This window comes from Amblyomma mixtum, chromosome 3, assembly GCF_055824585.1.
Source record: "Amblyomma mixtum isolate Tamu chromosome 3, ASM5582458v1, whole genome shotgun sequence".
Lineage (NCBI taxonomy): Eukaryota > Metazoa > Arthropoda > Arachnida > Ixodida > Ixodidae > Amblyomma > Amblyomma mixtum.
Genome location: NC_143014.1, coordinates 282,502,186 through 282,524,697, shown reverse-complemented (window position 1 = coordinate 282,524,697; position 22,512 = coordinate 282,502,186). Strand labels below are relative to the sequence as shown.

Genomic DNA, 22,512 nt, shown 5'->3' with positions numbered 1-22,512 from the left:
GAGGCCGCCGTGGAGAACGCCGCCAACGGGGTGTCAACAAAGGGAAGGGAAATGTCCAAATTATCCGGAAGTCAAATTACCAAGTGGACTTGAATAATACTGCCAAAAATAGTCATCACCACAGTAAATTTATATGGCAAAAAAAACGAGCAATCGTCGCCTGCGTCTAATGCATGGAAATGACTGCTTTTCACAGTCCCATCAATGCTTTGTTGTGTACACACTGCTGGGAGTGTCAGATCACAACTGCTCCAAAATAGTAGAGATCTCTGCTGCCTCTTTCACTGTGCGACGAGGTGGAGGAGTAGACAAGTGGGGATGCGGATTGTGCGCTGAAGCCTTCTTGCACAGGGCCCGTGCGAGAAGGCTTCACTGCACAAACTGCAAACAACCCCTGATAAGCATGGAGTTTCAGTGCTCGGGAAGAACAAATCCATCTGACAGATCCGTCTGATAAGCGCAGACGGAACCAAAAGCATAGGGGTCATAGGTGCCAGGATAGCGAATGGCACCAGAATGGCACATAGGTGTCAGAAGAGAAAGACACTTCCTTAAAAAAGAAACAGTGACAGTGTGCCAATCAGCATCTGCAACAGCACGCTGGTCTTCACTAAGTGAAGCGTGGGTGGTAGCAGCTGTTGCCGTAGGCTGGTAGCGAAGCTCAGCAAACAAAACTACGCAGTGACAGAGGCACTCCAATAGTCGTCACACAGGCTACTGTGCGCACGTCAAAGCTTGCATGGGCTAGAATGTGTTATGGAATACAGGCTTGAGAAGAGATACTTGAATGACCGTTTGCCGCATCGAGGTACAACAGGTGAATTTTCAGCTGATGCTCTGCCGTTAGCCTGACGTATCCGAGCTCAGCCGCAATTCTTTCGCATGCCAGGCACTTTGGAGAAAGAGAAGTTTGAATCAACCAAATAGAACAAACCGTGTACGAATTAAGTGGCTTTAAAATGCACTGAAAATATAGCTGGCCAACCAAAGTTTTGAAATTTGTATGAATTAACCAGAAATGCAAAATATTAGAGTTTGAATTATGAGGCAACTGTATTTGCAGAATAAAAAAGGTAAGCCTTTGCTAGAACTGAACTAACAGGATGCCCCATCAAGCTTTTTCCTATATAACAAAAGTGATCCCTCTTATCAGCAGAGTTGACGCTCCTGTCTATCTTACTTCACGGTCTGCACTTACAGCCAAGGTCGGCCAAAGAATGCACAAACACAGCAACACTGCAAGGCACAAGAAATGTGCACTGGTCGTGAGGTCACCTGCTCAGTCTGTACCGGATGGCAATTCAAGGATTTTGTCCAATTACAGTTGCTCCAGGTACCAATCCAATGAAGTAGTGAGATCTGGGAGTATGGGAGTATATTTTCTAAAGCTGACAGTGCAAAGGATAAGAAACAAGCCAACTGCTATGAACTTCTGAACTGCTCGCCGGCATAATATGCTCTGTCACTCATGCAGAGTACGCCACTCCTATAGACCTTCTCCATGTTTGCAAACAAACGAGGTGGCACTATAGTCGCCGGCGGTCTCGCAGTAAGCAAGAGGCCAGGGAGCTGCGGTGCAGGGGAATCATGAACGCAGGTTTTCAAAGCTTGTAGATGCGTTTTCAGTTTCATACAATCACAACAGTGGTTGTTGCATTGAGCTTAGCAATTTCACTCTGCGTCCAAGGGCTCGCACTGGCCACGTATGGCATACTCCGGGAAATAGTTAAGCAGTGGATTGTATAAGTGGTTGGTGGTAAACAAAAAGCATTGCTGCTGTTGATTTCTATGCTAAACATTAAATAAAGTCACCCATCCATAGCACTCTGTACTAACTGGCATGATGTTATTTCGGGACAGTAGTGACAAGGAGTGCTGGTATCGTCTCGGACGAGCAAGCATACGTTTGCCGTCTGTTGACACATCTGCCATGCAGTGCGTTATCAGCTATAACACTGCACTTAATCCTTAATCCCCAGCATCTCACTCCAGTGTATCACCTGAAGGTTTCCATTTGTTCACTCCTTTAACAAATCGGTTGCCAAGCAACATAGGTGTTAGAAAGACGCAGCAGCTCAGAGCTAAAATTATAACACCCGCCTGCAAAATACGTGCCATAGCTAGGCTTGTTCGCACTTGTTTCTGGGCGCTTTATGGTATCCGTTGTCCATCACTGTCATGCGATGGAAAAGCAAAAACAAAAGCATGCTGCAACTCGGACATTGTCCGCCCATGGCTGTATCCTTGTAAGCAAGCTTCGCGATCGCACACCTTTTCGTGAAACAGTGTCATGTAATTTTTCATTCCATGATGTGTCATAATTTGTTTGAAGGTGTCAAGTGCCACATGTCAAATTAAATGTGCTTGCATGGCTCTTCGCACACATTAAAGTACACTATTTTAATCATACCAACAATCCATGCAAGAGTGGCATGTCCGAACCAATTATGTAGATCACATTAAGAATAGTCCTGAGTAAAGATTAAATGCCACGAAGGTGCCTTACATGTTCATGTAACTTCCACACACATTAAAATATACCATGTTATCAACAAAAGAACACATTCCTTGGTTGCGAGAAAACCGGCCGGCACCCCCTGAACACCAAAACAGCTCTAGGTGACAATTACATGCATAGCTAAATCCTTTTTTTTTCTTATGCAGTTTTAAGCGTATTGTCCTGATGTATGGGCGAATGAGCATAACATCTTCCCCTCTATGAAACCTTTGAAACATCCATTAAGTGACAGCATCAATCGAGACCACGTCTTCACACTTCTCTGCCATGGACCATTGCCCACTGCGGTATCTGTATGCGAGAAACTTACTGGGGCTCATTTAATTGTCACTTCTACCCTATTATGCAAATCTCACAGTGATGCAGCTGGCCAATACATGCTGCTTCTGCAGTGCACAGACACGATGCAGCCGTGTAGTCCCACCAGTAGCTGCAGTAGGCACAGGCAGGCAGAACCTGTTTTGCCTACCGTGCAAAAGTCGCTACTGACATCAGTGCCACCGCATCTTTGTGATGTCGCGGCATGAAGGAGGTGTACAGTGCCATTTCTGAAGAAAGATGGACGAGTCTACATATATGGGGACTTTAAGGTTACACAGAACAAAATTTATGAAATGGAACATTATCGTCTGCCAGTAATCAATATTTTTGCTCAGTTGAGAGGAGGGCAGCTATTTTGGACTTCGATGGTGTGTACAATCCTTTGTAAATACCTTGTAGGCAATGTACAGTAAGGTGATCGGTCTAATTTTCCAAGAACTTGACATATCCCCTTTCTTATGAATAAGATAATGCTAGCGTTCTTCCAAGCTCCTGGTACGCTCGAGGTCATAAGGCATTGCGTATACAGGGTGGCTAGTTTTTCTAGCACAACCTCCCTTCCATCCTTCAACAAATCTGCAGTTACCTGATCTCACCAGCTGCTTTCACCCTTTGTATCGCTCCTAAGGCTTTTTTTACTTCCTCCTTCGTTACTGACGCGATGTCCCATTGCTGTGCACTACTGCCTCTCTCATTAACATTTTGATTACATTGGCTACTGTATAGATTTGTGTAGAACTCCAGCTATTTTAACCATCTCATTCATATTGTTAATGACATTGTCCATCTCTTAGCGCACATACATTTGGTTTTTGTCTATGCCTAGTTTCCTCTTCACTGCTTTTAGGCTACCTCCGTTCTTTAGAGCACACTCGATTTTCTTTATTTAAACTTTCTTATGTTGGCTACCTTGCACTTATTAACTCTGATAGCTCTGCCAGTTCTATTCTGTCCATAGGGTTAGATGCTTGCATGCTTTGGCGTCTCTTAATCAGACCTTTCGCCTCCTGAGATAGCTTGCCAGTATCCTGCCAAACCATCCTACCGCATACTTTTACTGCGCACTCCGTAATGATAGCTGTGAGATTATCATTCATTGTTGGAACATTAAGACAGTCTTTTTTAAGAGCCAAATATTTGTTCTGCAGCGATATCCTGAATTCCTCTACTTTCCCTTTTACCGCTAACTTGTTAATGGGCTTCCACTTCACTAATTTCTTCCACTCCCTCTTCAGGTCTAATTCGAGACCTTACCATTCTGCGGTCGCTACAACGCACCTTTCTGAGGGCCTTCACATCCTGCACGATACCAGAGTGAGCGCACAGTATGAAGTCTCATTTTTAGTCTCACCACAGGGGCTCTTCCACGTCCACTTCCTGTTCTTTCATTTCTGGAAGAAGGTGTTCATGATCCATAAACCATTTCTCTCTGTGAACTCTACGAATAACTTCCCCTTGCTATTCCTGGAACCTCTGCCACGGTCACCTACCACCTGGTCTCTGGCCTGCCTCTTGCCTACCTTCACATTGAAGTCGCCCATTAGCATAGCGTACTGCGATTTTACTTTGTTCACTGCCAATTCCATGTCTTCATGAAGCTTTCAATGATCTGGTCATCATGCCACCATCAGATTGTGTTAGGCGATGACTTCCACAACTTAGCTATTATCAACATCCAGAAAAAGGCTGTTTTGTTTCAATCGGTTGTCTTTTGAAATTGCTTTGGCACCGGCCATATTTCAAAGGCATATGGAAACAGTTGTGCAAGGCCTGCCTGGGGTACAAGGGTACCTGGATGACGTCCTGATTGCTGAAATGCACAATGATCAACATAATCTCAGTGAGATTCTTGAACACTACCGTAAGCATAGCATCAAGCTGCGTGCTGACAAGTGTCGATTTAGCAAGCCAGCGGTGTCGTCTCTGGGTCACTGCATTGATGAGAATGGCCTACATCCTACAGAAAAAAATGTTGACGTCATCAAGTTAGCCCCTGCTCCCCAAAATATGAGAACGCTACACCCTTTTCTGGGCATGTTAATGTTTTACAAATTTTTGCCTGACACAGCTATGCTGCTAGCCCCCCTGTACCAGCTGCCAGAAAGGGGGTCTAAGGGGGTGTAGAGTTCTAAGGAAAAAAAGGTATTCTGAGTAGCGAAGAAGGCACTGTCCACAGCCCCTGTATGCATTTTGGCCCTACAAAGAAATTCGAAGTGCAATGCATCACCCTACGATGTCGGGGCAGCACTTTCCTCTGGATAAATGGTGAGCGTAGCAGTATTCGGTTTCGCTCGAGCTCCTGAAGCACTACGGAAAGGAATTACTCCCACATCGAGCAGAAAGTGTTGGCATTGATTTTCGGTGTCCAGCGCTTTAGAGACTATGTATCTCCTCAGGAGGGAGTTCACGCTCATCACAGATCAGCAGCCCTTGCTGGGGCTCCTAAAGCAGGACAGGCAGACGTCCATCACGGCAGTGGCTCGAATAGAGAGATGGGCCATTCTACTTGGAGTGTACGAGTATAAGTTACACTACAAGCCTGGCAAGCACATGTTCATTGCAGATGTCTTAAGCCGCCTACCCTTACCCTCTCCGCACATATTCGAGAATTCAGAGGACGTGGCAGAGTGCATACTCGCCTTATACCCTGGGACCAGTCTCCCGTACCCCTAAAGGAGATACCGGAGTATGCAAAAAGGAGACCCGAGCTGTTCATTAGGCAGAACCTGTTCCACTGGGGCCATCAGGTTGCGATTCCCCTAGCAGCCAGGGGAAGATTTTTGAAATTGCTACACGCAGCGCACGAAGGTGCTTCTTCTATGAAAACCATCGCGCATTCTAGTTTCTGGTGGCCAAGTCTTGATAAAAATATTCAGCACATAGCGGCTGAGTGGCGAAGTTGTGTTCAAGTGCTCCCAATGCCGCTTTGACAGACACCAGTGAGCTGACCAGACACTTAAGAAAGATGGTCACGGTTTCACACTGATTTTGCGGGAACGATTCAAAACAAGATGGTGCTTGTGGTCATGGACTCTCATAGCAAATGGCATTGTTCTCAGTGTCCCTTTAAGGCTCTTTTATGAACTGACAAGTAAGCATGATGTCATAGCTAAATCCTGAATTATTTTGCAACTGAACCACAATACTAAATTAGGCATACTTTTTCGAAAATTTTTTTAACAGCCGTGCACCGCACTCCCAACGGAGACCAGAATAATTACTATGTTTCTCTTTTAACCTTCCACGCATTTAGAAAAAAAAATCAGAAAAAGCAGTTTTTTTTTCTAAACTCTCCCATCACTAGTGGCAACACAGTTACTGGCATAAGTTATAAAAGCAAGGCTCATTCGGGCTTACCTATTTAAAGTGCACAAGGAAAACTTTTTCCAAGTAGGAAAGTGGAGGATGTTTTAACTCTTTAACCCCAACCCTGAGCTGCACTCGTCATGGGAGAACGTACGAATATCACCAATGATGAGTCACACTCATCTGGTCCGATGCTGCGTTGCTGTGACGAGCTACAATCAACAATTGTGTCGGTTGCAATTTTGAAGACAGAGGGCAGTAGCTATCCATGAAACTCGATTTGCGCCTTTAGTGTGTGTTTTAAGCCTCACAACAACCATTTTTGCTAAAAATCACCAAAACAATTGACCGTTTTTGGCATGTTTTTCGGGAAAAAATTTGGCAGTTAAAGGGTTAAACACAGAAGTAGGACAGGAAACTTCTTACACCCCATGCTTCACATTATGAAGCTAAAGAACTGAGAAGGTTTGATTAGCTTGATGTTGCAGAAAGTCAGACACAAGAATGGCAAAATAGGTTGTGTGGCAATACTGTACAATAAGGGGCAAGCCTGGATACCATTTGAGTCATGACAAATTGGTCATTGCAGCCCAGGCAGGCTATACACATTCATGGCCACTGAAATGCACCTCTCAGCTCCAGTCTACATGCCTATAGGCTGCAAGGAAATCCATTTTTTTTTTCACACGTCCAGCAACAGCCATGCATTCTCTGATGGTAGCTGCACAGATTATAAATGCAGCTGCAATACACTATACTGCCGTCACAATCTGTGCTCTTAGTTATGAATGCTTCTATTCAGAAAACAGTCTTGCTGCTAAGCTGCACACCACAGGAAGCTTTTAAGACATGAAAGAAGGTTTCTTTGTGTGTGCACCACCATCACATAAGAGCAATTGTAGGTTACTGGTGTCTGTTTCTTTTCTGCCTATGCCTTTCTGCATTGCAGTTAACGACCTTCAGCAACCAACAAGCCCAGGCAACCACTAAAACAATTGTAGCTGACTGGCTGCAAGCATGCTTCCCAGCTGAAGCAACTGGTGATAAAGTTGGTGGTTTAGTGTAAGAGGTGCGCATGCTGCCTTTGTACTGGCACACCTTGGACCGTGGTGGTAGTACAGGCGAAATGTGTACTGTTGCCACCCTGCGGAATACTATATTGTGGCAGCATGCTGCTGCTATAATACAAAAAAATGGCCTAAGCCATGTACCATAAAATCTGCTGGAAAAGTAAGCACCCAGACCAGGAATTACTGATGATTGTATTGGATCTCGACAGCCCATGGCCACTTGTCACCACCTGTTATCTGTACCAGAGTTCACCAATCCTGACAAATATGTCGCCACCCTCAGCTGTGTGCTTTTGCAGCATCCACCTGAATACACCTTTACCCCTGCCTGTGATTTCCACTACCATCTCCATCCTTCCCTTGCATGCCCCAAACACTACGCTAATCTGGAACATTCCCTTTTTCTCTTGTCCTGCTGCCATTCAATCCTCCATTATACATACTGCTCTCCTCCAACGTAGAGGGCCTGGTTAGCCTTGGACCAGCTAAAGTACCAGCCGGCCTTCATGACTCTGGCACAAGAGATCAACACTTAATGTTACATTGCAATAAGTTTTTTCCCTCTCTTAGCTAACCCGAAGTATTGCCTCAAGTGGAAACACATGGGCTCAAGCTACACTGCATTTACACTCTCAAGCAACTGATGATGGCTCTGGTATCCTCGGCTGTAGCTAGAGTACAGGTGGAGCCTGTCCTAAAAGGCCATGTGTGTGTACTGCATATTTGTAGCTACACTATCTTCAGGTTCACAGGCAATGCTTCTCGTTCAATCTACTGCTGCTGCAGAGATTTTTAATGTGAGAGCATTTAGGTTGTCTCACAAAAAATTTCCAACTTCTCTATCACGAAATTCCCTCACAGGTCAGAAAGGTCACGTGGCAGATTGTGATGTCACAAGGTCACGTGACCTTGTGACATCACAATCTGCCCACTATGGCAGGTGGTAACCTGTGCACTGGATTGTGAGCAACCTGCCCATCATGGCAGGTGGCAGTTAATGAATGGCTGATAGAGGTCATGTGACTTTGCAACCTCATAACCTAGCTGCCATGGCACATGGCAACCTGTCCACCGGGTTATGAGCTACCGGCCTCTCATGGCACATGGCAATGGAATTAATCCAAATAAATTCAATGCAATTGCCACCTGCCCACTGTGGCCCTCCGATGAGTCTTACGGGAGCTTGGCAAAAGCAGCCTGGGTCTCAAAAGCCCCACTGGTGGCTGTGTTAGCCATCTGCTGGGGCAGTGGCGTATCGCTTAACTGCAGCCCTACTGCGACAGTAGTGGCTTGAGGACTTCCCATAATCAATGAATGTGATTGAGAGGGTTGTGATGTCATCAACACCATGTGACCACTAGTGGACAAATCAAAGGCCACAGCCAAATTGAAAGTCTAAGGCCCTCAAAAATTCCGGACCCCCAAAATTTTTGAAGCAGGCCCACCCCAGAAATGGATTAAGGTGGATTAGTGGATCAGATTAGAATAATCCCATATGATAATTCAATGAAAGGTACTCGAATGATTTAGAAGGTGATGAGTCATGCATACCATATAACTGCAATGGAACCAGTTCCAACCGGAGTTTTGGCAGGAAAATTGCAAGAAGAACATAACACCATAGTAGGTAACCTAAATGCTGTCGCATTTTCTTCCTTAAGAATGTAGTTAAGAAGGTTCCCAAGTTCTTTTGATGCTAAGAATCAGTGGTGATAACAGGACTGCCCCTTCAACTGGAGGCTGTAAGTCAATAACGACTATATATACAGCATAATAAATACTCTCGTTCATATCCCTTGAGTAATCACTTGCATTTCCAAGAGAATTTGGTATCAAAAGATGAAGCAATATGAAGGCACAAGAACTGTCAGATATGCACTAAAGCCACGGTGTAAGAATAATTTAGGTGCTGACACTCACCTCTCCCCGTAGAGAGAAGGCGCGGGCAGATTGTGTTCGCAGATGACCTTGAGTCAGCGGTAGTTTTCGCCGCAAGAGTACAGATGGCGCTGTAGTATGGGAGCCCAGGGGCCGGCGCTGCCCGCTCGCGTGCGTTCGGAAATTTCCTGCAACTCGTGTGTGTTTGTGTGAAGGCTACTCCGAGTTCTCGAAAATTGTTTGGTTGTGCCTGTGAGTCCTGTTAGTGCATTGTTCGGCTGATTGGTATTCTGCTGGGATTCACTCAACGTATACCACGCCGCGGCATGTGACGCCGAGTGCAATTAGTTGCGCTCAGGCTTGCTGCGCTTCAAAATGGGCAAGAAGTGCTTTGTACCAAATTTCAAGTCGGGGTATCGGGCATGTACGGAGCGTGTTTCGCTTTTCAAGGCTCCGCGTGAACCCGAACGTTTAGAAAAGTGGCGACGGGCGATTCCGAGAGCAGACAGTTTTGCAGCCTACCGACCACGTGTGCGCGAAGCATTTCCCGAATGAAGTGATCTCTGCGACATATCACGCGGAATACAAGGGGAACGTCCTTCTACACGCACAAAAAAAAAACGGTGCTCTCACCCGACGCTGTGCCTAGCATTTTCCCGAACATTTTCTGACAGATTTGGGGTTAAATCTGTTGTTTTCAGTGAGCTAGAATTGCCGAAAGATAGTAACCAAGCGCCTTTTCATAGAAAAGTACTAGAAGTAACCACATCACATAATGACTCCTTTTCAGTGAAATGTTTTGTTTATGGCCGTATTGTTAACGTACAGACCATAAGTTCTGGTCTGCCCATGAGTTCCCTAGTTGATATAGAGTGTGCAGTGCGGGTCTTTCATGAAATGCATGTGTGTGCAGGTGGTCCCAGTGGTGAAATGTACAATAATATACGCCTCGAGTGCGCATATATTGACAAATGTGAAACCTGGCGGCACAACAGTTGCCTACTAGTGACAGAGAGTACAAGTTGCAATGCATGTGCTAAGTTAAAAGATGTACTTCGTATTCATGCTGCACGAAAGAAAAAGAATTCTCAACTGAAACACATTCGCATTCCGGTCAGTCCATCGAAAAAAAACACGCATTGAAACGTTGCGGCGCGCCAGGATTGCCTGCTACAAGTCAAAAGTGCCGCTTCAAAAACAAAAACATAATCTTGAACAAGAATTGGCTAACTGCAAATTGGCTAACTGCGACTGTTCAGTCGCTCGATGGCAGCAGGTACTGAATTTTACAGAAACCGTGGTGTGCGCAGTCTGGGAGACACTGAAGCCACGCAAGAATACCCACTCACTGACCTAGACATTCTGTCACGTGGGGTAGAATGGTTGGATAACTGGGAAAAAGAGCTGCAGAGTGGAAATATCACGAAAGATATGTTCCTTACAAAAAGCACCTCTGAAGGGCTCCGAGTTACCTTGAGATCAACTAAAGAGTTTTGTGAGGTTTTTTTGCATCAGTACGAGTTCAGATACGTTCTTACAAATAAAATGAACCAAGATCCGATCGAAAGATTCTTTGGCAAGATAAGACTTGCTGGAAGCCAGAATGACCATCCTTCAATGCCAACATTTTTGCAACTGTACAATACAATGTCCATTTACAGCCTTCTTAGGCCTCCCAAGTTTGGGAATTGCTACGTGGTCGATGAGAAGCCATTACTAGACGCATCAGACTTCAAAGCCCAGATCGAACTAGGCAGTGCAAACAACTCTTCGCCTGGCTTCATTGATCAGCTAAAAGAAAAGCTGGATAAACTGATTCTTGTTGAGGGCCGGGAATGTGAGGACGGTATCACAGTAAAAAGAAAGGATACAGCGCAAGTCGTTGATTGCATACTTTACTATGTGGTTGGATTCTTGAGCCGAAAGTTGATGAAAGCCACCACGTGCGATTGTTGCTGGTCTGCTTTTACCATTCCGGAAAACAGCTCTGCTGAAGCATCCCTGAACAACACAAAGAGCAGGGGTGGACTGTTGCACCCCAACGTTAATCTCTTTGAGCTGTTGAGAACAGCTGAGGAGCACTTTGCAAAAAATGCTGACAGTCAGTCTGCATACTGGGAAACGGTGGAGCATGTGCTTGACACAAAGACCTTGACTTTTCCATGTGCTCAGCACAAATAAGAGGTCATTGCACAAGTTCTGCACTATTTCTTAACCATGAGAATGAGGCAGCACTGCAAAGCTGCAACCATGAACTTGAAAAAACAAGCTCCAGAGAAAAAAAGCTTGCAAAACTTTGTTCATCCTGAATCTTGTTGCCAAGTTTACAGAATGTACTAATTTTTGTTAGATTTTTTGTGAATGTATGTTTTAAACAGTTTGTGCCGTGTAATGTATAGTTTTGTGACAGAATAAAGTATATGTTCAGCCCCCCTTTCAGCATACCATTCCTAATATTCTACACAAATGTAAGAGCACTGTACACACCACCAGACCTACTTCAGGTCGGGCATTTTTTTTTTTCTAATAGGTATAAGAGCGCGCATTGTTCTCTTGAAATGACAGAGTAGGATAGAAAAATTATGCCCATTCATGGGCAACTAGCACAAGATATACTGCTTTGAGAGTTGCGATGGATTTAACCGTGTGACATGCCCTTCACCAAGCTGTACTGCACACAGCTTGGTGTACTGGCGCAAAGTATAACCGCCATCGGCTTAACACTGAGCAGAAGTCTGCGTAGGGGTCGCGTGTCGAGCGAAGTTTGTGACCAAGTACATGTGTAAGCTATGGCAATGGTTCAAGGTGCTTTGAGGATGTTTATTTTGTAAAGAGGAAGATGAGCAGCGGCGGCAGCCGCACCGCCAGCGCACAGCGCGAGATCGCTGGGTTGACGACCGAAGCTCGGAACGGCATTTTGGCTAGCTGTCCTTAGGCTATTTCCCCGAAAATCCTGCTACAATTTATTTATTTTTGCTTTAAGTAGCTAATATTGGCGGGCGCAACTAGAAATACGATTGATATACTGGCTTCAACGTATGCTAGCTATCAGAACTATTACATAAGCGTCGTCGAGAAATCAGTTGCACATTCATTTAGATAATCAGTCTTGTTACTGCAGAATCCCGGTGTATTCATGCCTGTGCATACTTTTCTATATACCCCGATATCGAGCGCGACAAACGAGCAACGCTTAGCATCGATAACCTACGCAGAGCGAATCCGAAAGCCTCCACCTACTAGCGCCACCTGTCGCCGCGAAACGGAAACAGCGCCGGCGGCGAACACAACCAGGACGGTGCGCCGGCCGCAGTGTCATCACCTAAATTATTCTTACACCGTGACTAAAGCTAATGAAAAACGTGCAGCTGTTAATAATGGCCTCGCTATGATAGCCATAATTTAAGATAACATAGAAAGCATGAAAGATACTGTTGCTACCTTCAAAAAAAAAGTATGCACCTGTTGACCAGAATAACATTTCAAAAAAAAAAAAAGCATTTAAGGGCAAACCGGTGAAGTAGAAAAGGACCAAATTATGAACCCATGATGTTGGCACTGCCTGGCAACAAAGCCCTAAAAAATGTCGCATGAACTGCTTGCTTTGACCAGAAATCTATAAGGGGAAAGTGGTTTGAAAATGCAAGTGACTGTGCGAGGTAAAATCAGATGCACGTTCAAGAAAAGCTAAATGAACGACGAAGCAGTGGGCCCGAAAGAAGGACTGGAGATTCATAAGGCACAACAGAGTGAATATCCTTGGAAGGTGCAAAAGATGGTGGGCCAACTACTACAGCGAAATCTAGGGATCACTTGGCAACTAGACTGACATACAGAGAGGTACAATAAATGGCCTTCTTTCATCTATACACTACACATATTGATATGGAGAGGCATGAAAGGAAACCCCAAATAGATGCATATATTAGTGCACGCAGATAGCGAATACATCACTTCCTGAGCAATACACTAACCAAATTTCGTTAACTACAAGTGGCCAAATGCATTTCGCTGGGCACAATGAGTTTGCTGCTTTCACATGATACTACAACTATTTCAGTATGCAAGTACCATCAAAATAGGGCAAAGGCACTGCAGCGAGTGCTGCTGAGGTAGGAGAAAGTGAAACATTGCTCATTTCTTATAACTGCCCATTCAGCCTGTGTCAAGCTGTTGCACATGGCAACTTCATATCCACAAGCTCTCGGGACATTCACACTCACAGACATTCAGAAGTCTGAATGCCAAGCATGTCGGAAAATCCAGAGTCACAAATTTTGTGTCGGCAACTGCACACAACCAATCTATCCTGCCAGTGCTCGCCTGTCAGCCAAAGCCTTAATGATTAAGCGAGTACAGCGAGCAATGCAGTTTAAAATCAATTTAAGAGTGACATTACGGAAGAGGCAGCTTTTTGGATTATAGCACAAGCAACAGTTCATGTTACTGCACAGCTTATATTAAGCTGAGGAATTGGGCTTGGAAGGGGAAGAAAGCACAGTTGAGCATAGCAGAGGCTCAGATGGTGAGGTTAGGAAGTTTGCTACAGGTTAAGAACGATGCAAGTATAATAGTACCCAGTTGAATGCCACTAGCAGAAAACTATCTTGAAGTAGACAGCCTGGCTGATGATGATAAACTTCTAAATGAGTGTACCACAAAGTCTTCCAGGCAATACCTCCCACTGAAGGCTGCAGACGAATGCAGTGCAGAAGCTATCAACATGACACCTTGGTTTGTTGGGACCAGCCAAGTTTCAAAGGCATACAGTCAAAAAGGCACTGTGGAACAATTAGTAAGCTTTTTTTCATTTCACTCCGCAAAAACAGCTGTCACAGAGTGCTCAGAGGGCAAAGCCGTCCCGGGCTATAGTTTACCCATTAGGAGTAACAGGAATACCAGCCAAATCTTGTTTGTTTGATTCTACCTATTTCCAGACATTTTTGTTCGGTAACTATCTTTAATTCAACAAAATCTCCACCCTCTTTGGTAGCACTTCTGAAAATGAACTGAGCTGAGCAAATACCTCCTTGATTTAAATGCCAGCCAAATAAGTCCTCCCTACTACCCTTTCATATGCCTCCCCATTCACTAGTCTTTGTGACTGTATGTATGTGCACTGAAAGGAGAGAGCACTTTAAGACTGCAACATCTATAGAAAATGGGTGAACAGGTTTTCATACTGGTTTTCTTCATGAGGAGGTGCTTTACAGTGCAGCATTCTTTTAGTCATGTGAATCCTGGAGCGCAAAATGCCTGTGGGCTAAAGCTTTAAACCTATCATGAATTGTGAACCACTATTAATTTTTTTACTTCTTGACATTTTGTATGCCCGTTCTTTATAAGCTGCGCCTGTATTGTGTGCATGCTTAAAGCCACTGTAACTTTTTTTATTTTATTTATTTATTTATTTCAGTATACTGCAAGCCAGAGTTGGCCCAAGCAGGAGGGGCATACAGCTAAAAAAAAATTTCTATAACAGCATCAGCTGCAACACCGCGAGTCAGTAAACAGGACACAAATCCAGAGTCATCAAACAAGATACTAGGAGCCATACAATAAGTTCTCTAGCTCCTTCTCAAAATTCCTAGATTTACATAGACCCGAAGGAAGACCATTTCACTCCGCGACAGTGTTCGGAAAAAAACTGTTCTTAAACCCACTAGTTCGTGCGAAAATTGGTGCTAATGACTGCTCATGTACATGACGTGTTCTCCTAGTGCTCGCCAGCTTCACACAATCATGAAGATCTGCCTTCAGATTTCCAGACATGTAATTCTGAAGCAGTACTAGACGGGTAACTTTTCTTATTGCCAAGAACTGTAAATTACTCTTTCGAATTAATGCAGTTGGAGAGTCTATCCTTCTATATTTCCCATAAAAAAAACGAACTGCTTTTCGCTGAACACGCTCCAGTTGAGCAATGTCTTTCTTGTTATGCGGGTCCCACACTGCTGCCGCATATTCAAGTCGGGACCTAACACAAGCCTTGTATGCAGTGCAAACTTCTGCAAACTTCCACCTATAGTTCCTTGTGGATGTCTGTCAGTAACAGTAAAATGAAATTTTGTTTAGGAAACAAAACATCCCACAGGAAAAGTGTAGCCATAATACACTGAGCATGATGTAGCCACATGAACATAGATGCTTCACATCTCTCAGAGCAGTGCATCTTCAAATATTACAAGAGTTGCAGTGACAGAAAGGGAGAAAGAATATATGTGCTTCCCAAGTGGAGCCCCTAGTCTGGCGCCACATGGGCGCCGGCCACCAACTCGGCTCATGCCACCAGCCATTTCTGGTCAGCAGCGGTGGGGTCAGTTAGCCGCTCCGCAAAGGAGGTTTGAGAAACATTAGGAATAGGGGAAACAGAGGGCATGGCTTGACAATGCCATACCATATGGAAAAGAGTTGGACGGTGCTTACAGTGCAGACACTGAGGGCAACCAAGAGAGGTGTGCAGATACAAGTAGAAGAGAGGAGCAGAGAACATGTTGGTCTGCAACTGTCTGAAGATAGAAGCTTATCAACGAGAAAGAGCACGATGGGGAGCACAATAGTGCAGCCTTGCGAGTCGCACATCCGCAAGGTACGAGAAATTGGAGGAGAGGGAGTGTTGGTTGAGTCCGCCCCGGAGGTCTGCTCAGAGCTCTCAGGCCAACGGATGAATGTACTCATTACCGGGGATGCCTGTTTGACCAGGCATCCAAATAAATTTTTATGTATTGGAAGTGTTGTGAAGGGCACGGTCAAGAAGTGTTGCAGTATGAGAATGTAGGGTGTTGAGAGCATAGTTGCAACAAGCCAACAGTGAATCTGAGAATATGAATTGGATGCGCGTGGTCGAGGCACTGTGTACCCAGAATGGCACGAGTTATTGCCCATTCTTCTAACTGGTTGGCCACATGAAGTCCGAGTTCAAAGGAGTAGTGAAGGGGTTTAAGACCACCCTGCCCCATGGCTCAACTTGAATTCATGTATAAGACAGGTACATTCTCGGGTGGCAAGATACGTGCGACGCAGATCGCGGACCTGATGATCACTGTGATCTTGGTGGCAAGTGGTTCGGAATAGAAGCTGCCACCAAACGACTGTGAGTGAGCGGTGAGAGACCTCCAGAGCTCGTGGATGTTGTCAAAGGTGTTGAGCATGACAGAAAGATGCCTCAAAACGTTTCTTCAACTATTCTTTCCACTAGGGCAAGCTATTCTACAGCAGCATATGCCTTTCTGTGCATGAAACTACTGGTCACCTAAAACTTGGCAAGACAACAGAAATTTCAATTCTATTTTTGTTGCACTGTACCACACTAACAGGCATGCTAACAAACACCAGCTTAGTTCTCATTCAGTAAAATGTGAGTCACCTTCTGTTACAAACATCCAGCTAAACATCCCCCAACAGCGATAGTCCATGCTTGTGGGGTAGTCCCCTGAGTGGAGTAGATTCCGAACAGAAATACAGACGACTCAATAATTAGAACTAAAGGAGACCAATAATTTACTCGCACTACGCCGAGTTCAAATTAATGGGAGCCTTCTTAATGGACTTCATGCTGACAAGGCCAAACCATCAGTTAGAATAAATTGGCCCTCAAATTAAGCGAGCTAAAGTTAACAAGAGTACATCATAACTGTGACCAATATCTGCCTGAACCTAGCCATGTAGCTAGAAAGGAAAGCCATAGAGCTTTCAAAAAGTTAACTCAGGGCTTATCTGTATTCTTTCCGCTGCACTTATTTCTAGCACACTGAGCAGAGGTTTGTGAAAACACTTATCCCTCCAACTGGTTCAAATGAAATTTTGCTGGTTTAAATAGTACTAACAAACAAGATCATAGTTCTTTGCCATCGGTTGGTCTGGTATGATACCAGAAAGAACTGGGTAGAACTTCAGCACTGCTCGCTCCGTGGCTTCTGCTGGATGCGAGTGTCAAAATATGCCACTATCTACTTACACAATGTGCATTTTCATTTATTAGTACCGCACATAGGGTATTGCATACACTAGGATCAAAAGTGATCAAAATACACAAGGATCAAAAGTGATCACCTAGATGGCTTAACAGAGCGCCATGTAAAATGCTCCACGAAAGGCATGATCCTGACTGCCGCTGGCCATAATACACAGAAAAAACAGCAATAACATTAAAAAAGAAATAGACGCATTAGTGAAGCCCAGCACACAAACAAAATGAATGATACGAAGAGAAAAGGAACAGAGCAAGAACAAATGCAACACCGTTTTTGAGAACAATATACATGAAGAAAAAAAATTGGAAGGACTAGTTAAACTGAGTAGGTGTGCAAAAGCAGGTGTTTATTCTTCAATTGGAGGGGACACTTAGGCTCCACCTTAAGGGTATGACGTGGTATCTTTAGCTAATGCCCATATATGCAGAACTGGTCATTCTCTACTTAACATTCATAGATGGTGGCGAGTCCTCACGCCACTACCAGCGCAGTGGTGCAGTGGTTAAGCGATGTACCACTGCACTGGCAGGTCTATTACAGCCACCGGTAGGGATTGTGCAACCTATGTTGCTCGTCCCGAGTAGCCTCTCGCGCAGCTGGCGCAATGCTCCTCCTAATTTACCCAAGCTTACCCGAGTAACTCGGGTAAGCTCGGGTAGTAACTCTGGTTGCTAGGCAACGGCACAAGATAGAAAGAATGTACATACGTACGGTGACAAGATTTTTGGTCAGTGTTGGTAAGCGTACGAGTGTTTCCGTGCTAAAAGAGCCCAAGAAACAGAATATAAGCAAAGGCAATGTTGTGCAAATGGTGCTTGGACAACGCACAGATGTGTTAAAGGCTTGAGTTCTGCAGTAGCTGTGTTTAAGGCTAAATCGGTGATGTTAGAGCCCACACACTACCAGCAGACTCAGCACTCCTGTATTTACTTCTCATTGTAAGCGACCAGTTAACCAGATACCAACACAGGAGCTTTTAGTTTTCTAGTATGACTGGAATGCGAGCGATGAAGGGGCTGGCATACAAAATTTTTCACTGAGTGATTTACCTTTTTGAATGGAGCACAAGGCACTAGTTAGCATGGATCACCATGTGGAATTCACCTACGCCCGAAAAATCATTTATAATTGGATTTCTTCAATGCAGTTTTAATTTCAGCGGCCAGACAACAAACTGCAGGGGAGAAGAAATTCAGTTATAAAGCATTTACGAGCCACAGGAACTTCCACAGATTGACCCATGTTTACCAATGTCTTGCATGCCATCCCAAAGAAAGAACAAACATTTGGTACCATCTTATATGGCTGAGAGCTAAACTTGTCACCCGAAGCTATGCAGACAGCTGCCCCAAACGACCAAACAAACTATGCAGTCAGACAGCATATTAGAAGAGCTACTTGTCCTTACTACTGTTTGCTACTCACCTGACAGAAAAAGAGGGCTTTGTTTCTTCCTCTGGTGCAGAGATATCGAGTACCAGTGGTGGATATCCATTCACCGTCAGCGTCAGTGTACAAGCATCTTCATCAAAAGAAACTCTGATAGTGCCAAGGCGGGGCTCTTCCCGCATTGACACAAAGTAGTCATCTTTGACAAGGAGCAGCTGCCTGGAAATCAAAAAAGAAGAGGAATGGGCAACACAAAAAATCTTGTTAGACATTAGTGCTTCATGTAACTGTTACTATACAGTTAAGCAGACGAGGAAAGGGGAATGAGGGGCTCGTTATAAATATGATAGAAGCCAACAGCCACGGAAACCAAGGGGCACAGGGGATTCTTTAATTTTATTTATTTATTTTGTGGTGTTGATCAATTTATAGTGCTGAATATGTTATCGCTTAAAGCTAATTGATTAGAAAAGCAGAAGAAACAACAACCACATGCCGCCGGTGGGATCCGAACCCACGACCTCCGAATTACGCGTCCGGTGCTCTACCGCTGAGTTACGGCGATGGCTGTCAAACCTTCTGCTTTCGGGGGTATTTATGTTTACAAATAACCTAACCTTGAGAGTGTTCACCAGCGCCACCCACGTTCTTAAGCGGCGGACGCAGCACGTCCTGAGTTACCGCTGATGTGGCTGTTGGCTTCTGTTCTGTTCTGTGGCTGTTGGCTTCTATCATATATATAATGAGCCCCTCATTCCCCTTTCCTCGTCTGCTTAACTGCTTAACGAGGGCCTCGGTTCTGGCAGCCTTGATGCCTTAGGAAGCATAAGAGGGTTCTCACACAGCTTCCACCCTCGCCGTTCGATGACGTTCTACGTCACATCAGCGGTAACTCAGGACGTGCTACGTCCGCCGCTTAAGAACGTGGGTGGCGCTGGTGAACACTCCCAAGGTTAGGTTATTTGTAAACATAAATACCCCCGAAAGCAGAAGAATTGACAGCCGTCGCCGTAGGTCAGCGGTAGAGCACCAGACGCGCAATTCGGAGGTCGTGGGTTCGGATCCCACCGGCGGCATGTGGTTGTTTTTTCTTCTGCTTTTCTAATCAATTAGCTTCAAGCGATAACATATTCAGTACTATAAATTGATCGACGCCACAAAATAAATAAATAAAATTAAAGAATCCCCTGTGCCCCTTGGTTTCTGTGGCTGTTGGCTTCTATCATGTTACTATACAGGTAAAATAAAAATGATGTAGCTAACATTTCAGTCAAGAAAGCAAGTCCACACTGCAAGATGAACATATGATTTAGGGGAACATGATACAACACTAGAAAGTGGCTTGAACACACCAAGCAGTCTTCACTAATTCATTTAAATGTTTCATCCTATAGACTACTTCCCTTCATTTTAAAGCAGTTTTTGTGGACTGTCCAAGAAGCCATAAATCAACATTCCTACACACGAAGAAGTCCTTTCCCTGTAAAATGTTTCCAGCTTTTTCCCAGCTGAAATGAGACACGATCTGACAACACAAAAAGAGCAAACAGGTGACTTTTTAGTTGACACAAATTCAGTTTCGACTTTGTCAGTCATGACCTACTCTTGTGCAAAATGAGATGATATGGATTCTCACCACCTCTGTGCCAATAATTCAGGGGTTTCCTTTGCGACCCCATAAATATTTTTACATACAAACTTACAACCTTAGACTTCAAGCAACCAAATGACCAGGCAGGATTTCGTAAAGGATACTCGAATGGACCATATTCATGCAATCAATCAGGTGATAGAGAAATGCGCAGAATATAACCAGCCCCTATATATAGCGTTCATTGATTACGAGAAAGCATTCGACTCAGTAGAAACCTCAACAGTCATGCAGGCATTGTGGAACCAGGGTGTAGAAGAGTGTTATGTGAAAATATTGGAAGATATTTATAACGATTGCACAGCTACCATAGTTCTCCATAAAGTCAGCAATAAAATTCCAATAAGGAAACGTGTCAGGCAGGAAGACACGATCTCACCTATGCTATTCACTGCCTGTTTACACGAGGTATTCCGGGGCCTGAAATGGGAACAGTTGGGGATAAGAGTTAACGGAGAATACCTAAGTAATCTGCGATTCGTTGATGACATTGCCTTGCTAAGTCACTCAGGACATGAACTGCAAAGCATGGTCAATGAATTAGACAGGCAGAGCAGAACGAGGGGTCTAAAAATTAACGTGCAGAAAACCAAAGTAATGTTCAACAGCGTAGCAAGGGAACAGCAGTTCACAATTGGTAGCCAGGTGCTGGAAGTAGTAAGAGAATATGTCTATTTCGGGCAGGTAGTGACAGCTGATCCAGATTATGAGAGGGAAATAACTAGAAGAATAATGGGGTGGAGCGCATATGGCAGGTTATCTCAGATCATGAATGGCAGTTTACCGATATCCCTGAAGACAAAAGTATACAACAGCTGCATCTTACCGGTACTCACCTATGGGGCAAAAACGTGGAGGTTAACAAAGAGGGTTCAGCTTAAGTTAAGGACAACGCAGCGAGCTATGGAAAGAAAAATGATAGGTGTGACGTTAAGAGATCGAAAGCGGGCAGAGTGGGTGAGAGAACAAACACGCATTAATGATATCCTAGTTGAAATCAAGAGGAAGAAGTGGGCTTGGGCAGGGCATGTAATGCGAAGGCAAGATAACCGCTGGTCCTTAAGGGTAACGGAGTGGATTCCAAGAGAAGGCAAGCGTAGCAGGGGGCGCCAGAAAGTTAGGTGGGCGGATGAGATTAAGAAGTTTGCGGGAATATGGTGGCTGCGGCTGGCGAAGGACAGGGTTAATTGGAGAGACATGGGAGAGGCCTTTGCCCTGCAGTGGGTGTAGTCAGGCTGATGATGATGATGTACCGCAGGGGTCTAACTTATCAGCTCTACTTTTTAATCTATTTATTAATGATGTTGGGCACTGCGTCAGATACTCTGACATACTAGTTTACTAATGACCTGAACCTTTTTCGCTCTGGAAGCCACAACAGACTACCGAATTGCAAAAAGATGTGTACACAATATGCGAATGATGCGCACAAAATGCCCTAGTGCTCAACTATAACAAAACAATAGCTATTTCCTTCACTAGAAGGAGGAGACCAACATTGCACAACTACAATATAGGCAGTAACCGTGTTGATGCCGTCGGCGACTTGGGTGTACAGTCTGCATCACCCTTGTGCAGAGCGCTGAAGCAGTGTGCTCCGTGCAGTAAAAACTAAAATTAGAAAGCAGCCTATGGTCTCCAAGCAAAGTGCTCGTGATCACCTTGCTTGCAAGTCTATTTGGCTCTACTTGCACATAAGTGTTGCTTCTAAATCGTACAAGCTGCGACAAAGTGATGGCTTTTATGCAAGAAAGTTGGTTTGGTTTATGGGGTTTAACGTCCCAAAGCGACTCAGGCTATGAGAGACGCCGTAGTGGAGGGCTCCGGAAATTTCGACAGCCCGGGGTTCTTTAACGTGCACTGGCATCGCACAATACACGGGCCTCTAGAATTTCTCCTCCAAAGAAATTCAACCGCCACGGCCGGGATCGAACCCGCGTCTCTCCTGTCAGCAGCCGAGCACCATAACCACTGAGCCACCGCGGAGGCTTATGCAAGAAAGTGCGCCACCCAAGTGGCCTACACAAGGGTGACGTGGACTGTACACCTAGACTCCCAGCTGACATTCTGCACCCAGGTTAACAATATTACACGCTCAAGTTGTCACGCATTGGCCGTAATTACATGTGGTAAAAGAAATTTCAGATAGAAAGACTGCCTCTTGTGCCAGTACAAATCACCTGTCTTGTCAAGATTGGATACTTGCAGTGTAGTCTACAACTCTGATATTTACACTGTGTCATGAATAAACATGTACAAGAGTACTTCATCCACATTCTCTATGACCAGCACTTATACTCCATTTCAGTAGTTCCTTTCAGCGCTACCAAAGTTGTGATGAGTGCATAGGAAATATTCTGACATTACAGAATGTAGCGCCAGTATAAAATGGGCATATGGGATAGC

General features: G+C 44.6%; 1 protein-coding gene across 3 annotated transcripts in view; it reads right to left on the bottom strand.

The window, feature by feature from the left end:
• Positions 1–22,512, bottom strand: part of LOC149355043 (mitochondrial amidoxime-reducing component 1-like) — a 45,799-nt gene that overhangs the window by 9,148 nt on the left and 14,139 nt on the right. For all 3 annotated transcript variants that reach the window (XR_016291426.1, XM_089583605.1, XM_089583604.1), the window contains exon 3: positions 18,492–18,674. Coding sequence is in view for 2 of the 3 variants with exons in the window: in XM_089583605.1 (XP_089439731.1) it covers positions 18,492–18,674 (183 nt within the window). In the remaining variant the exon portion in view is untranslated. The remainder of the gene's footprint in view (positions 1–18,491; positions 18,675–22,512) is intronic.